Genomic DNA, 15,869 nt, shown 5'->3' with positions numbered 1-15,869 from the left:
TTAGGCAACGGCACGTTTTGTCTTCAATATCCAAATGTGATAGAAGGAAAATATGGCAATGCCGCCAAGAAAGATAACTCCAAATACAGTGGGCACTATGAAGGCGTATTTCAATGATGGAAAGAACAAGCGTATTGGATTGCCTGAAATATGTGTGAGAGAGAGAGAGAGTAAGAGCAATAGAAGATACAGAAAGAGAGGGAGAGAGAAACAGAAACAGATAATTAGTTGACCTTGACAAGAGCTTAAACCTTAGAATGTATTACAGGTAACAGTTCACGTAGATATATGCACATGTGTGTATATGTTTATGCAATAGGTGTACACATTATATACATACATACATATGTATATATCACAGCTGGTCACTTCAAGTCCGGCTTTAATTACCATACAAAAGCGGGAATTATTTAATCAGCAGATGATGATGATGCTACTGACTCTTCAGCTGTCTCTGAACTGATATGAGGCAACGGCGATGCCTCAGCCTATGCCCTATGCCGATTGGGTACTCACCTTCATCGATCAGCATGAACGGCAATATAGCCACCCAAAAGAAATAGTAGAAAAACACAGCGATTGCGGTTATCAATATAATTTTTCCGAGTTGCGCATTTGAAGCCATAAATAAATGATTAAAACGGCAGCAGCAATACCACCAACAACTAGTGACGACGACGACGACAACTGGGTTTTATTATCACTAAAATGACACATGCATATACGCACTTCAGGCTATTAACAATTTTAGTCATAAACAAACAGGTGGCGTGCTTGCTGTCCAACGACCAGCGGCGGCGGTGGCCAATGTCAATTCTGTGTGTAATTATTAGTTATAGTTCTCTTCTACTCTTGCAATTTGTCGCGCGCGCCCCACTCCTTATTTTTGATTCCTTTTCAAATTGTAATTGCTATTTCTTACGTAAAACACTGGACTGTAGTCTAATTACTGATAATTTTCGAATTATTTCTTTGATATAGTTGTGTCACATTTAATTTAAAACTGGATAAATCTATTAAATTAGGGGGGCCCGGTATAAGGTTCGGGTTCTGTTCGTTTCATCTAAATTTGTTATAAACAAAATGTGGCCCAAAATATAATCGATAGCGGTCATATCGATACTAGGGAAGTGCGCGTGATTTTTTAAAATGTTATATATTATTGAATTTTATATTATATCTGCTTTAATATATAAAATTTCCCATTTTAGGTTTCAATTCTTTTAGTATTTTTTACTTTTATCAAATTCATGGTTTGCCTGTCAAAATTCTTAATCGTTTGCGATTCTTTTACAGTGACGATAATAACTGTCATCACTAATATCACTCTTCCTGTCAATTCCATAGCTATGTCATCTCTAATGCAAAATATAAACAAGTCTCAAATATTTGTCACTTTATGAATAAAACATGGCTAGAACTAATCTAACGAAACGCAAACCGTGGATTAAGAATCTCTATTCAAATCGTGAATATCCGGACAACTATACAGATGCCAGTTTTCTTAAGGATTTGCGGACAAATCTACACGTACGAATCTATACGTACCGCGAGGCTATTGCCGGCATTACAGTCCTGAACAATCAGATTTCCTGCATAGCCGGCTTTCTGATGCTTTACCAGATGATGCTTAGTGATGCCGCCTCGCCTACTACTATACTCCTGCCGAGCTGTGCCATTACAGGATTGGGTTATCTTTGCTATCGTGGAAGGCGTTTGAGCATGCCGCTCCTAGGAGAAGATTCCAAAACATTAGTCACTGTCTTCCTGTTTGGCTATATCTTCTCACCGATGCTGCACACTCTGACACAGGCCATAAGCACGGATACTATATATACAATGACCTTCTTTGTGTTCCTAGCAAATCTTATATTTACGGATTATGGTTTGGAGGTGGCCATGGTCTCAAAAGCCATTTCGCTAAATGCTGCCATATTTGGAGCAATTTGTTTGGCATCCCGATTGTCCACATCGTATCATGCCTTTGTACTTCTTGTGGAGGCAGCTATTTTCTTCGTCTTGTATCCCATAATGACGGCTGGAATTTGGAATCCCGTGTTTCTATTGCCCATTTTTCTAACTTGCTGTGCGGCTCTTTATTGGATTTCACACTCTGTACTCTGGCTCTATGCTACCACAACAATCTTTATCAATTTTGTCTGTCCATTTATATTTGTGCAACAGCAAAAATACAAATTCAATATTCATGGACCTTGGGACGAGGCCATTGTGGAAGAGAACACAGACAAGAACCTCGATGAAAATTTATAGCGGCAGCTTCGCTTCCTACAACAGCAGCAAGAAAAGCAGCAGCAGCAAGAAGCTAGCAATGTGGGAAAGCAAGTCATTAATTAATTTATTAGTTCACTTTAAGTCATTCCAATTGGGAATATACATAAGTTCCTTTTCTACAATGTAGAAAATAAAGCGGCTTTAGTTCCTGACTGAAGCCAGGCGGTTTCAAACGCCTTATGTTAAAAAATTAATATAATTTATACACCTCATAAATGCCAACAAACATTCAGTTAAAAAAAAAAACTCGAAAAATAAAATTATTCGAAAAGTTTATATTTTTTTCTCTTGTAAAGAGACAACAATTTCTGTTCCTGCAAAATCATTGTAAAAATAAAAGATATTTTTTAAATCTGTGCAAGAAATCCTTGAGCTGGAGGGGGATTCCCCACTCATGGGGCCTTTTGCCTTGAGCTACATATCTCACCAGGGAATATGACCGGGGTTAATTAACATGTTCCATTGAAATTAACAAATAAATAACAATTGAACAATTTATTTTTTAAATTGTTTACAAAACGTCAAAAATTTTCATAAAATGAAATCTTTTTAAAGGCGAAAACGTTTTTAACTGGAATCTTTCTTCTTTGACTTTGCAGTAAAAATGTATGAACAACTAATTTTATAACAAATTAGTAAAAAATATATTTGAACTTTATTAATCTTTAAAATTTACTTCTTAGCTTTAACAATTTAGATATATAATATAAATATTAGCAAATTTCAAAAAGTTAATTTAAAAGGGGTTGAAAATGAGTATGTTTGACGGCGCCACTGCACTGGGGGGTTCGCAACTCGATGCTCGATGTCGCAGCTCGATTCAACATGCAACTCGATCCAACATCCAACAAAAGAGCGCTGTTTATGCAAAAGAGAGTAAAAAGAGAGTAAAAATCGTGAGAAATGGTCGGAATCGAGCAATAGAGTCAGACTCCGACCATCGAGTCGAACATGCAACCTTGGAGTCGAACGTCGAAGAAAAGAGAACAAAGAGCATGGAACAGAGAAAAAATGTTATAGGAAATGTTAATAAACATTATGTTAATGCATATAAGTAACGTAACGTAATGTTAACAGCTACCTTTTTGGGTGATGCCATCCAAGAGACTTTACGCGCGTCTGGCAGCACTGGGTCGGTATGGTATAAAGGCAGTGGGATAAATTGAACTTGGTCAAAACGCGCTTGTATTGGCTTCTATTTGGTTTCGGCATTTAACAAACTTTTCTACAAATTCTTCAGCCCAAACGCCCGCCGTAACGATGTTGGACAACCTGATTGAATTTGCAAACTATTGGTGGTTCCGCTACTTAATGGTACGCTTCGTCTTCCGAATCTAGAGCTGAAGCTAACCTTTAACTCGTTCTTAATTGGCGTTAAATTAATCAATCTCTTTGAACAATTCACAGGTAACGGAACTGTATATGGTGGAGAAATGGGAACGTGTTACCATTCGTGAGTATTATTACATACTTGGGCTATTCCCATAATAAGGCTGGCTAATTCGTCATCGCCATCAGCTCTTCTGTTGAATTTGTTGCTTATCTCGCTGTTATTGTTATTATTTTTACACCCTCTCTTTCTCATACTCTCTCGCTCGACGAATCTATCTTATTATTATATTTTTCTCCTCCCTTCGTCATCCCACACAGACGTCATATTTATGGTCTTGTTCTGTGTTTTCGGATATTTCAACTATTCGGTACTGCTCTCGTTTGCCGGTTTATTTGGACCTAAATCAGGCATTGCGGATATTTTACCAACAGCAGCAGCAGCCGCCCAAGTGGCAGGACAAGGCGTCAAGGTCATTTAATGTCTCCAATGACATACACCACACCAAATGCATACATGTATCAATTTAATTTGTTCAAATATTTAAATTATCTAATATGCATACATATGTGTAATTTGTGCCTCTTCAACGCAACGCAACGCAACGCAACACTCGCACTTACCAAGTGTGGGCCCAGAGCTTTATCTAATCCACAAGCGCTTTACATCAATCAATCAACCTATAAGCACCTTGTCAGGTGTTTGTGGTACCTACAGATACAAATATACATATAAACATACAAATATATAGATATAGATATGTTAATCGCCAGCTGATCCAAAACTGAAGTGGCTTTAAAGAAGAGACCAAAGTGCAGCGCCACAGCAGTCTGCGGAAGTGTCAATCAGACAGCCAGTATTTAAACTAAGAAAATATTATCTAGCCTTAGTTACTTTTGTTTCCTTTTTTTTTTCTTTGTATGTATTATGTGTAGTCTCAGGCGCTCGAGTTTTGATTTTAAACAACAACTAAATAAATATAAAAATATTTACACTTATAAAAACCAGTTAAAATTGAATCGCTTGAATAAACTAAATAAATTTTGATAGCTACATCCGACATTTGAGTGATACAATGATTAATCGTCTCCCCACAGCCAACCGTTGACAAATATATACGTCCAGGCATAGTTTAAAATGAATTATATAGATTATAATCAAAATAATTATATTAGGCTTCACCCAAGTAGATAGCAGTTGATAACATTAAGTAAATATCAAATGTTAGCATTTAATGCTTAAAACATTCTTTATGTACGATCAGAGGTAAATTAACAATTATCTAACCTACGCGTTGACAACTATAAGCGGAAAATCCAGAATTGATAACGAATTTGAAACGATTGGTTATAGAGTTTCCAAATGCATCTTGTCAAAAACCCATCCCATCTATTAGAGAAAATAATAACTCACAAACTGATCAATGTTTTATATATCTATATAGATATATATATGTGTGTGTACTTTACTTTCGCACTTCAATGCTTGCTAAAAGTTACAATTCATTACAAAAATACATATATATATACATATATATTTATATATATATATATATCGAAGTATAGCCTATGGTATATATAAATGATTTGTTTTGTATCGTTTTGTTGTTTTTAGTTTCCTATTGGTTAATTAAATATGGTAAGAGAAAATATTGCGTATGCCAGCAAGCGGAGAAGATGGCAGAAGGATTTTATTATTCGAATGAATGTCCGGTGGATTGGATGCCTTAAAAGCACCCAACCAATCAGCCAGTCGACCAACTAACCATCAACCACCACCCACTCGCATACAGTACAGTACATTAATCAGCGTGGGAAAAGGGTTGTGAGGTATGTAGATAAAAGACGGGATAAGGGAGAAGTTAGACAGGTTGCCTTATCATCATATACAAAAAAAATCTACAATCTAAAAACTGTTTTCGACAAATCGCAGTTACCCCCTTCACTTCACCCATCTTGGCCACTCGAATTGATTGCTTAAGCAGCAGCAGCAATGGATGAAAAAGGAAGGAAGCTGTATTTGTTGGGAGTTTATTGGTAGTGACACCAAGTGCCAACCATTTTTGCTCCTATGTCTTATAACTATCTGTACAATTCATTCATGGATGCTTCTTTTTAATAACCACTACTCTTAGTGGTGGTGTTGGTTATGATGATGAGGTCGCCGTTGCTTGTTAGGATGTGCTATCCAGCAGCACTGCAGACGCTGATGATGACGATGATGATGATTGCATTTCCCCATTTGGCTCCACATAAACTAGACGCGGATCTTCACCAAACTCCAGCCGACCGTAACGTGCCACTAGCGGCGTCTTGTTGTTGTTGTTATTATTATTGTTATTATTATTATTAACCTGAGGCGCACGAGGCCATTTTCGTTTCGGTTTCGTATGCGTGAGCATATGGGATTTTAGATTTGTGGATTGGGCAAAGCATTTGGAGCAACCATCAATGGGACAATGATAGGGGCGATCTCCCGTATGGATTCGGACATGAGTACGCAAATTGAAATCTAATGAGAATCGCTTGCCGCAGCCCTCGAATGTGCACTCGAAAGGTTTCTCTCCTGTGTGGACCAATTGATGACGCTTGAGCTTGGAACTTTCCACAAAACTCTTGCCGCACACCGAACAGACATGGCCACGCGGGCCATGAGTGTGCATATGTTTGCGCATTGCCGATTGATTTCGAAACTCTTTGAAGCAGCCGCGATGGGTGCACCGATATTTTGATGAATCCTCATCATCGTCAGCAGCCGCCGCCGCCGCCGCAGATGAGCTTAGACGGTTGATTCCACCGCTCGCAGCAGGCGGCGGATGGAAATTGACAGCGGCGGAGGATGAGGAAACTGACGAGGCGGCTGCTGCTGCTAGTAGCTGTTGTTCCCTCTTAATCGCCTTTAACGTTATGCTACCGAAAGTTCCAGTTCCTGTGGCACCACCCACTAATGCGCTGGGCGTTGCTGCTGTTGCCATCATTGTTGTGGAGTTGTTGTTGTTTTTCAGTCGCACATTCGTACTGCTGTTTTGTAGTACCATTTTGGTGGTGGTTGACGTTGATACTCCAGCCGCAGCTGCTACTGATGGTGGTGATGATGTGGCGATTAGCTCCACATTATGGGGCATATTCTCTATGAGTTCTATATGGCCATAGGGCTCATCTAAATGGTTATCTGCATAGATAAATTGCTCGCTTAGCGGTTGACTGTCTTCCTCACCCTTCACCTCATGACCGCCCATAAATGCATTGACCACTTCCTCGACATCAGTGACGGCTGAAGCGCTGAATGGATCGGGTAGGATAACATATTCATTGCCAATGCCATCGTTTAAAATATCATGGGGCATGTCATCTATTATCAATTTGGGTACACCACCGCCTGGTTGAGTTTCTTTTATATCACTCGCCTGATCCCCTTCATCGTCTTCCTCTTCTTCGTCCTCATCTTCCGAATTGAGTGATGACCAAAGCGTCACATTGAATTCATCCTGGGTTATGCGTATGGGCACCTTGGTCTGCTTCCAGCGACGCGTTGAGGCCATTACTCTTTTCTGGGTGCAGCCAACGGCACCACCAAAGGGCTTGAAGTCCTGAGCTGTTGAGCTGTTAGAATCCTCACCATTCGTTTGGCTATTCGATGCGTCTTTCATGTAGTAATCGCTAGTTGCCTCCAGCTGCTCTTCTTTGATATTTGTTGCCTCGATTGTGGTGAGCAATTCCGAGGCGATTTCGAAGGCATTTGTTGTTCCCCTTCCAGCTTCTTCCTCGGCATCGTCCTCCTGTGAATCTTCTCGCTGCATATCATCTTCGGCTATAAAATCGTCCAGTTCGTCATCGCTAGCCTGTTGCTGTTGCATTATTATAGGTGGGGGCAAAGCATCTGCTGTGGCTATTCTATCCAAACGATCAACGGGATAATATTCATAGACATCTCCCGATATAAAGAACTCTCCTGTATCAATGACTATATTCGCCTCATCATCATAATCATCAATTATTTCCTCAATTAAAAAGCTTTCGTTCTCTGCTGCATCCAAATCGCTGGTATACGGATGTTGCTCCACAATCGCCGGTGTAAAATATGAAGCCGAAGAACAGGAGGAGGATGACGGTGCCACAGACACAGATGCAGAATTGGATGATGAAGAAGAAGAGGACATGGGCAGGGGTACGGCTGCAGCAGCTAGGGATAAATTTTTCACTATTGCAGCTCTCGGCTGATGCTGATGCGGATGATGGTGATGATGATGATGTTGGTGATGATGATGATGGTAGTTTCCACCGCCGTGATGATGACTTGTCATCGTTTTGTGTGCCTCGTTCCCGTTCCCTGCTGGATTCTCGATTCTCTCTATACGCGCGCTCGCTGGCTTCTGTCTAGCTGCCTCTGTATGTGTGCGTGAGAATAATTGTGTAGCTCTCTCTGTGTGTGTATATGTGTAAGTGCGCGCGGTCCTTCTCTGTGTTGGTTAGCAGCCACTGCAAAAAAAAAAATGTATTGAAAAACAATCTAAAAACAAAACAAGAAACGTAATGCATTTAATGTATACAATATAGTATTACTAACCAAATTTATTTCTTCATCCCTTGTATCGTTTTGTCGGTATTTGTTCTCTGCTGCTTCCCTTTCCTCCGAAACTTGCCAGACCAGACAAAACGGAGACGGCGACGGGACCGTTCTCTTCTGTTCGCCCTCTCGCTTCTTTCAGCCGATGGCCCACAACTGTTTGTTTCAACAATTGTTTAACCTTGTCTTAATGTTTATGTAAATATTTTGAATTTTGCCGGTAAATTTAATATGGCGGAATATGAATTTTTCCAAGCACTTTCTCTTGCCTTTGCTTTTTGTTGTTGGTGTGCGTGGGCCGTTCGTGTATGTGTGCATTCTCATCGAATTGCAGCCCTGCCAATCGAGCGGCGCGCAAATTGTTAATTGGTTTTATAAAAACAAATGTTCTCAGTTTGAATTTAGGACAAACAACACGACCTCAATATTAAAACACAGATTGCCGAATATTTGTATATTTTTCTATAATGACGTTAATTGCAAATTCGTATTACTAGTTTAAATATCGACTATCGATTGCTATGCGGCCTTTCAGGGTTGCCAGCCTTTTGATCTTAATTAAAACCAGCACTTAAGGACCGTGTATAAGCACGTATAAAAAGGTTGTCAAAATATAAAAGTATTGGAAAATGCTTATAACCTATAGTGCATGTTTCAACGTTTATGTATCACTCAATATCAAAAAAAAAAACTCACATTGTAAATCTTATATGAATCACAAAATGAAAATAAAAATTATTTTTTAATTTAATTTTTAAGTGCCTTTAACAACACAATTTCTGGCAAATATATTTTAGCTAACTTTGTTTCCACAAATGGCTCCTTGCCCGCCTGCAAGGTATCTGCTGAGATATTAAAATCAGTCTTTATAAAATGTACTGCCTTTCGATCACTCGTTACCGACAAATTATAATGCGTACAATGTTTGATTAGTCTATCAGGCGATTCAAAAAGCAACAAACGCAACAAGTACGTTACCGGCACGGATAATTGTTTGTTGTGATAGGCATGCGTAAATATTTGGAGTAAACGCCTTCGGGGAGAAAAAAAAAATGGAAAATCAATATTGGTCAAAAATACATGTTAACTCATTACCTTCTAATAAACTGCAACTTGGTGGCTGCTAAAGCGCCGATAATATGCGGCAGGCGAGGGAAACCCATCAAAACTCTGTACAAATTCCCTTGCTGATAGGCCAGACTTATGTCGAAACAAAGTCTAAATCCCGCGTCCTGTCGTACATGTTCGGGTAAGGTGAGACCACGAGCCAAAGGTTCTATAGATCCTAAGTGAAATATTTGATACAAGGACTCTATGAAACATCTTCGTTCTAGTTGGCGTAAAGTGAAAGATTCCTTTTTTTTTGTTTCATCCAAATCATCATAGCAGTAGAGAACACCATTCAAACACTCCTGCAAATGCTGGTCGCATATTTTCGGATCGAATTTGTCTATAGGTTCTTCACTCAAGCGATACCGACTATAGGCGAGGAACGATATTATTGGCTCTAAAATACAAATTGTGTTGGCTGAATCGTACATCTGTATAACAATTTCACGACGTACAGCACGCAATCGATCGAAAATAAAATCATAGGCCACATGATACGGTTTACGCGTATCCATTAGTATACTAAATGAATTAAAAACAAAAAATGGTTTAAAAGAATTACATTAAACGGAATTAAATGTCAATACTTGCTCTTTTAAAAGATATTCGACAGTCCTCGTTATGGAAGCCTCAGTGCGCAAATCCTTTGCCTTAGGTGTCTTAACATCAGCAGCCGAGCGTGTAAATTCCTTGACGAGGATCCCCGGTTGATTTTTTACACCATTTTTCAACTCATAGAAATGTAAGAGCTTTTCACGTATGCGCCTAAAAGAAGGATGGGGGAATATCTTGTGTATAAATACATGGTTATTAAATCAAATTTTCTCACAATTTCGCTTCGTCCGTAGGACAAAAGAGATCACAGGTGCCAACTATATGGTCCATTTAAAAATACAGAATGATACAAACTTCAGGGCTGGAAATTACAATAAACTCAGCTGTTGCTGGTGACCGAGTTGTCAGATCAACAACTATGTAAATAAAATTATTTGCCGCCTCCCACTCAGTCGCTTCCCTTTTATTTTCTCCCTTTTAGGCCCTTTTCATGTTTGGAAATTTCAAAATGTTTGCACGTTTTAAACAAATTTGCATACCGCATAGGGACTTATGGAAAATTCTGAGTTATGCCATAAACCGTTGGAGTAACAGATATGTTGGCTATATGAAGCGTAGGCGGGTGGCAGCCCTGGCCATTGTTAGTATAGCCGCATTGAAGGCAGCAAACAATGTAAACAACAGCGCCGACAATAAATCCCAAAGAACACGTATAAATCGCAAGGATAAGTATATAATGAGTCTGGAGGGCAAGGCACAGCATTATTTAAATGCGTTAAAGGTCAGATGGCAACAGCTGCACGAGGTTCCAGGACTGTTTGCCTATCAGTTGGCAAAGTCACGGCCGAATCGGGTTTTGCCTGGGCAATATAAGTTTTATACAGAGGTACGTTGGATTAGTCGAAAAATAGCTTTAATCTCAATTCTCTTGTTAGCTCAATACTGATCGTACCCTGAAGCGACGCCAACCACAGACCATAGACACTTTGAGTCCCAAATTCAAGCCGAAACAATTCAATTTTAATAAAGTCGATGACTTGGAGGTGATGATGACAATAGACAATGAGCAGGACATGGGCAGTGTTCAAATGATTATTAATAAGAGTCCATTATCCAAATATCATACCCTAATCTGCCCCGATGTCAAGAGTAATTTGGTCCAGCGCATTACACCGCAAGCCTTGAGATTCTGCATTACATTTTTGAGGAACATTGATGATGACACTATGCGGATGGGTTATAATAGTCCTGGAGCCTTGGCATCGGTCAATCATTTACATTTTCATTTAATTCACATGCCCCAGAAGTTATATATCGATAATGTTAAACTGGAAAACCTAGCTGGCAGCTATTTATATCGTACCACTCAAGAAATGCCCATACAGGCTTTGTGTGTTCTTATTGCCAGCAATGATAATGATGAAGCGATATTAGAGAAGGTCAATAATGTGTATAAGCTTACCGAATGGATGTGCCAGAACAACATACCTCACAATGTATTTGTCACCCAGGATCGTACTCCAGGCAAGCAGGGCAACCTGCACATCTTTATTTTTGCCAGATCGACATATTGTGTGAATAAAGACGTAACAGCTTTCAATGTTGGCTTTTGTGAGTTGGCTGGATTCATTCCCCTTGGTAATGAGGAAAAGATGCGGAATCTAAGCGAAACGGTGGTGGTGCAACGGGTGCAAGAGATCACTGGAAATGCTATGAATAGTGTGTATGAGCAGGCCAAGCACATTGTGAATGGTACAAATAGCACTTGGCAGCTACCATTTATTAACTGAACCTAATAGATCATAATAAAAACAAAATTCTAGAGGCTAACTGTAGTTCCAATTACTTTAATTAAAGCAAAATCATATTAATGAAATATTTGTTTTGAATAACTTTTGTACAATATATATTTAATAATTCTTATTGTTATAATGGTTAACCTAAAATTTGTCAATAGATAAATTGTTAACTCTCTGTAGTAGTCTCAAATCCTTTACCTACGACAGCTTTGCTAATAACTTTTACATTCTTCTCAATACTATAATCCACTTTGGAGTCGCCATTCTGCTTACACACTAAATCTATCAATTTGGGCAACTTGTCCTGGGCAATGCTGGAGCGGATGGTTTCAAAGAATCCCATGAAATGATGCAAATTGTGGCTGAAAAGAAATGGGGAAATAAGATCAGAGGAAAAAATTGCGGTCTAAATCACTTACATCATCAATAAAATGGGACCCAGGAGTTCGTTTGTCTTATACAAATGATGTACATAAGCACGGGTATGTTTCTGACAGGTCAGGCACTTGCAGTTATCTAATAATGGAACGAATTCCTCTTTGATAGCTTCATCCGTTATGTCTAGAAATGGAGTGGGTCTTGGTTCTATGCTCTTCTCATCGTAATTAAATACGAGAGCTTTAAAATTAACAGCCGCACAATAGGCATAGGAAGTGTCAAAGACATCTACTCCTATGTGTATAAGCTCTAGTATAATCAAAGGACTATAAGCTCCTGGCATCATTTTTATTTTATTCTCTTCCAATTGCTTGACACAATGCTCCACAATGGGTAAAAGTTGGCTGCCATCCAAAGCAGTAGCCGACAGCCCATTGTTGTGAAATCCTTCTAGAATATAACCACTATATTTGCCTTCAGGTTGTTGGCGGGCATGCTTGATGGACTGTGTGCGGGCAAAGATATTGTAGCCGCCAACTATGGGCGCAAGCAAACTAGACGATGTTGACTGCAGTTTTCCATGCTGCTCATAAATATAGTCCATGAAACGTTCAGTTCGATCTACAGACTTTTGAACGCGCTTTTTAGAACTTTCCAGATTAGTGTCTGCATCACAGAGTCCTTGATAGATATCTGGTTTAAAGCTGGCAATAATTTCCATATAACGCTCAGGTGTCAGCGATTCCTTGCCTTGCCGTGTAAAGATTGGAGCCACATCCCGGTCATTGCCTCCACTGGGCGTGCTCTCGCATGGATCTCTTAAAAGCAAGACATTTCCTTGGCCAGGAAATCCTAAATAGTGACTTAAGCTGGCTGGCCAGAGCGCCAGCGACTCTGCCATCTGCTGCATAGTCGATAATGTGAGTTGTAGCAGTACCGGCACCGGCTCCTGACCATTCTTGTTTTGGACATAGTTCTCAAACAAATCGGCACTGAGATATGGAATACTGCCGCCTTTTGTGGTTTGCATAAGCAGGGGCGTCTTTAACTGAATACCACCGCCAGCTGCTTTTAAATCAAGTAGGCCTAGACGACCCGAATTTTTATTTATATTTTCAACAAGAAATTTCATTGCGGCACGTTGTTACCAGGGTTGCATCGAAACTTTCAATCAGGGATGTTAAAATAATGTCTTCATTTTCTCAAAATACAGGGAATGCCACACAATAGTATGAAGTCGGGAAGTAGGGTGTTAAAATAGCGGATTAGAATAAAAAAAAAAAACAATATTTTTGTCAAGATGTGAATATTCGACTTTTTGGCAGTTTTATAGTTCATATATAGTTTTGTGTTTTGTTGTCGGACTTTATTTGCTGTTTACCATTCGAAACGATAGGACGACTTTGCTGTTCGGTATGGCCACATATAGTGCTGTGGTACTTGTGGTTGTTGTTGCAGCAGCGGTTGCGATAAGCTCAACATCGGCATCCAGCATCCCAGCCGATTTGCCCCCGGAACACACTGTTTTTCACGGAAAGCATTTTGAGGGAGGAGAGCACAATGCCCAGTTTGATCACGATGCGTTTTTGGGTGCGGACGAAGCCAAGAAATTTGATGAACTGACGCCAGAAGAAAGTAAACGCCGATTAGGAGTGATAGTAGATCGCATAGATGAGGATAAGGATGGATTGGTGACGCTGGCGGAGTTAAAGAATTGGATTCAATACACACAAAAGCGGTACATTGACGAGGATGTTAATCGGCTGTGGCGCCAGCATAATCCAGAAAATAATAAGACTATTCCTTGGGAGGTTTACCGCAAGCTTATCTATGGCTTTTTGGATGATCTTACCAAAGAGGAGCGCGAAGCCGAAGACAATGGTAAGTAGAAGGTCCATATTAGTGCGTCAGGAATTATTTAATAAAAATTTAAAAAATCTTCACAGGCATTAGCTACTCGAAAATGTTAGCTCGTGATCGTCGCCGCTGGGCAGTAGCAGACCAGGATTTGGATGACAGTCTGACTCGAGAAGAGTTTACAGCTTTCCTACATCCCGAGGATCATCCAACCATGAAAGATGTGGTTCTGAAAGAGACCATTGATGATCTGGATAAGGATAAGGATGGTAAAATCTCGGTAGACGAGTACATTGGTGACATGTATCGTCCCGCCGAGTTGGATGATCCAGAGCCTGAATGGGTCCTGAGCGAACGCGAGGCCTTTGTCACACATCGTGACCTGGACAATGATGGTTATCTTAACGAAGCGGAAGTGCGCCAATGGATTGTGCCACAAGATTTCGATCATGCAGAAAGTGAGGCCAAGCATTTGATATTCGAGGCTGATATGGATCATGATGAGCAGTTGACCAAAGCAGAGATACTTGATAAATACGATGTCTTTGTTGGTTCTCAAGCCACCGATTTCGGTGAGGCTTTGGCACGGCATGATGAGTTCTAAACGGATCTCCCGGTTACTACTACTACTACTAGCCCAATACCCACCCACGCCCAACAAAATTGAGATTAATCTCTTATATGTTTAACTATTAAGAATCTCCCGCTCAAATGCCAAATATGTAATTTTTTGTACACTCTTATTTCCCTTCTAGATCTAAGGTCCAACTTGAAGTGCATTATATGAACAACAAGAAACTAAATCAAACCAAACTAAACAAAAACCTTTTCGCTTTAATATTATTTTCATATAAGAATGCTACGATCCATCATCGTTTAGTTCGTTTGTCTAATTGAAAAGCATCCCAACACATCCACGTCAGCTTTTGGTCCATTAATAATCTGCCCCTGCTTTTGCTATATGGACACGTCATAGTCACCATATGTATGTATACTTGAACATACATATGTACATATATGGGTTCGAACTCTCACACACGCACACCGATTCAGATTCAGATTTTTCGTCTTTGTAACATAAACATTAATGCTTGTTGTTGCTTGTTGCCCCCCTTTTAAATTCCAGCTGCGAGAACATTCCACTTATGAGTGTATGTACATTCATACATACATATATATATACATATGTCTGATTGTGTGGCAGCGGCCACATAGCCATCGGCATGACCAGGGGCAAACGAAAAGATAGGGGAGGAGAACGAATTATATTAAATCCCACTCCTCGGCTCAACTGAGTTTCAAGCTGATTTCGAGTTTTGTTTTGCTGCTTAGATAAGCAAATTTTAGTCTTTATATTCTTTCATTTTTTCATTTCGGCTGATACCAACAATATATTCAGACTTGGAAATATGAGGATGACAACTGGAAATGTGTGAGAACGTGAATGCAGTGATGATTCCTTAAATTAGAATTCTTGGAAATTTCGATTAAAATCCAAAAAAAAAAGTCTGGCAAACGGAAATACTTTAAAAAGATGATCATAAGAACGTTTCTGAACAAAGCTGTTGGAATCGAAATACGTTACACCGCTAAAATATATCTCTTAGTAACAATAAAAACGTTGAGAAGATTTTGCAACATTGGTGGATCTATTTGAAAAATCCAAAACAGAATTATTCCCAATAGGCAACTGGAAAATATAAAAATTTTACTTGTTTGTGTGGTTAAGACTTCCACCCAAATCATATCCCAATTTATAATTCAAGATTGCTATCATTACATTTTCGACAATTTTATATGATAATTAGATTGGGGCATAATATATACTATATAAAGTATTTTTTACAGCTTCATCAAAGATTTGTTGAAAAAACTATTAAAAGCGAAACCGAAGTATTTTTTGAATATTACGCAGTCAAAAACCAGCGATAAATTTAATTAAAAATTAAACAATAATCCCATGTATAAAGTACTGTTTTCAA

The 15,869-nt window shown here is 39.3% G+C and overlaps 8 protein-coding genes across 10 annotated transcripts; 4 read left to right on the top strand and 4 right to left on the bottom strand.

Annotated features, from left to right (window-relative positions):
* Window positions 1–1,096, bottom strand: LOC26529148 (dolichol-phosphate mannose synthase subunit 2). Its single transcript, XM_015177757.3, has 2 exons — window positions 517–1,096; window positions 1–143 (listed from the first exon to the last, which is right to left on the bottom strand). The coding sequence occupies exons 1-2, from the start codon at window positions 623–625 to the stop codon at window positions 1–3; spliced, it is 252 nt and encodes an 83-aa protein (XP_015033243.1). The 5' UTR covers window positions 626–1,096.
* Window positions 1,097–1,254: 158 nt separating this feature from the next.
* On the top strand, window positions 1,255–2,555 carry LOC6645823 (phosphatidylinositol N-acetylglucosaminyltransferase subunit C). Its single transcript, XM_002068471.3, has one exon. The coding sequence runs from the start codon at window positions 1,411–1,413 to the stop codon at window positions 2,269–2,271; it is 861 nt and encodes a 286-aa protein (XP_002068507.1). The 5' UTR covers window positions 1,255–1,410; the 3' UTR covers window positions 2,272–2,555.
* Window positions 2,556–3,440: 885 nt separating this feature from the next.
* LOC6645822 lies at window positions 3,441–4,682 on the top strand. Its single transcript, XM_002068470.4, has 3 exons — window positions 3,441–3,606; window positions 3,700–3,745; window positions 3,943–4,682. Exons 1-3 carry the CDS (start codon window positions 3,553–3,555, stop codon window positions 4,101–4,103), a joined length of 261 nt encoding a protein of 86 aa, XP_002068506.1. The 5' UTR covers window positions 3,441–3,552; the 3' UTR covers window positions 4,104–4,682.
* An 850-nt stretch (window positions 4,683–5,532) lies between these two features.
* On the bottom strand, window positions 5,533–8,507 carry LOC6645805 (polycomb protein PHO). The gene is made up of 2 exons (XM_002068469.4): window positions 8,189–8,507; window positions 5,533–8,100 (listed from the first exon to the last, which is right to left on the bottom strand). Exon 2 carries the CDS (start codon window positions 7,923–7,925, stop codon window positions 5,796–5,798), a length of 2,130 nt encoding a protein of 709 aa, XP_002068505.3. The 5' UTR covers window positions 7,926–8,100; window positions 8,189–8,507; the 3' UTR covers window positions 5,533–5,795.
* Window positions 8,508–8,934: 427 nt separating this feature from the next.
* On the bottom strand, window positions 8,935–10,254 carry LOC6645804 (SAC3 domain-containing protein 1). Of its 3 annotated transcripts, XM_002068468.3 has the most exons (4): window positions 10,128–10,254; window positions 9,890–10,063; window positions 9,284–9,820; window positions 8,935–9,221 (listed from the first exon to the last, which is right to left on the bottom strand). In XM_002068468.3, exons 1-4 carry the CDS (start codon window positions 10,181–10,183, stop codon window positions 8,936–8,938), a joined length of 1,053 nt encoding a protein of 350 aa, XP_002068504.1. In that variant the 5' UTR covers window positions 10,184–10,254; the 3' UTR covers window position 8,935. The 3 variants fall into 3 exon arrangements, with proteins under 3 accessions (XP_002068504.1, XP_046868288.1, XP_046868289.1); XM_047012332.1 differs by lacking the exon at window positions 10,128–10,254 and having other exon boundaries at window positions 9,886–9,938; XM_047012333.1 differs by lacking the exon at window positions 8,935–9,221 and having other exon boundaries at window positions 9,780–9,820; window positions 9,886–10,063; window positions 10,128–10,191.
* Window positions 10,255–10,343: 89 nt separating this feature from the next.
* Window positions 10,344–11,729, top strand: LOC6645803 (GDP-D-glucose phosphorylase 1). Its single transcript, XM_002068467.4, has 2 exons — window positions 10,344–10,739; window positions 10,789–11,729. The coding sequence occupies exons 1-2, from the start codon at window positions 10,344–10,346 to the stop codon at window positions 11,641–11,643; spliced, it is 1,251 nt and encodes a 416-aa protein (XP_002068503.2). The 3' UTR covers window positions 11,644–11,729.
* On the bottom strand, window positions 11,685–13,236 carry LOC6645802 (queuine tRNA-ribosyltransferase accessory subunit 2). Its single transcript, XM_002068466.4, has 2 exons — window positions 12,072–13,236; window positions 11,685–12,014 (listed from the first exon to the last, which is right to left on the bottom strand). The coding sequence occupies exons 1-2, from the start codon at window positions 13,160–13,162 to the stop codon at window positions 11,819–11,821; spliced, it is 1,287 nt and encodes a 428-aa protein (XP_002068502.1). The 5' UTR covers window positions 13,163–13,236; the 3' UTR covers window positions 11,685–11,818.
* Window positions 13,237–13,319: 83 nt separating this feature from the next.
* On the top strand, window positions 13,320–14,700 carry LOC6645801 (calumenin-B). Its single transcript, XM_002068465.4, has 2 exons — window positions 13,320–13,911; window positions 13,977–14,700. The coding sequence occupies exons 1-2, from the start codon at window positions 13,446–13,448 to the stop codon at window positions 14,489–14,491; spliced, it is 981 nt and encodes a 326-aa protein (XP_002068501.1). The 5' UTR covers window positions 13,320–13,445; the 3' UTR covers window positions 14,492–14,700.
* The last annotated feature ends 1,169 nt before the right edge of the window (window positions 14,701–15,869 follow it).

The sequence above is a fragment of the Drosophila willistoni genome (assembly GCF_018902025.1).
Source record: "Drosophila willistoni isolate 14030-0811.24 chromosome XR unlocalized genomic scaffold, UCI_dwil_1.1 Seg8, whole genome shotgun sequence".
In the NCBI taxonomy this organism is placed as follows: Eukaryota; Metazoa; Arthropoda; class Insecta; order Diptera; family Drosophilidae; genus Drosophila; species Drosophila willistoni.
The sequence above is the reverse complement of the archived record's forward strand: the minus strand, read 5'-3'. Positions and strand labels throughout refer to the sequence as shown.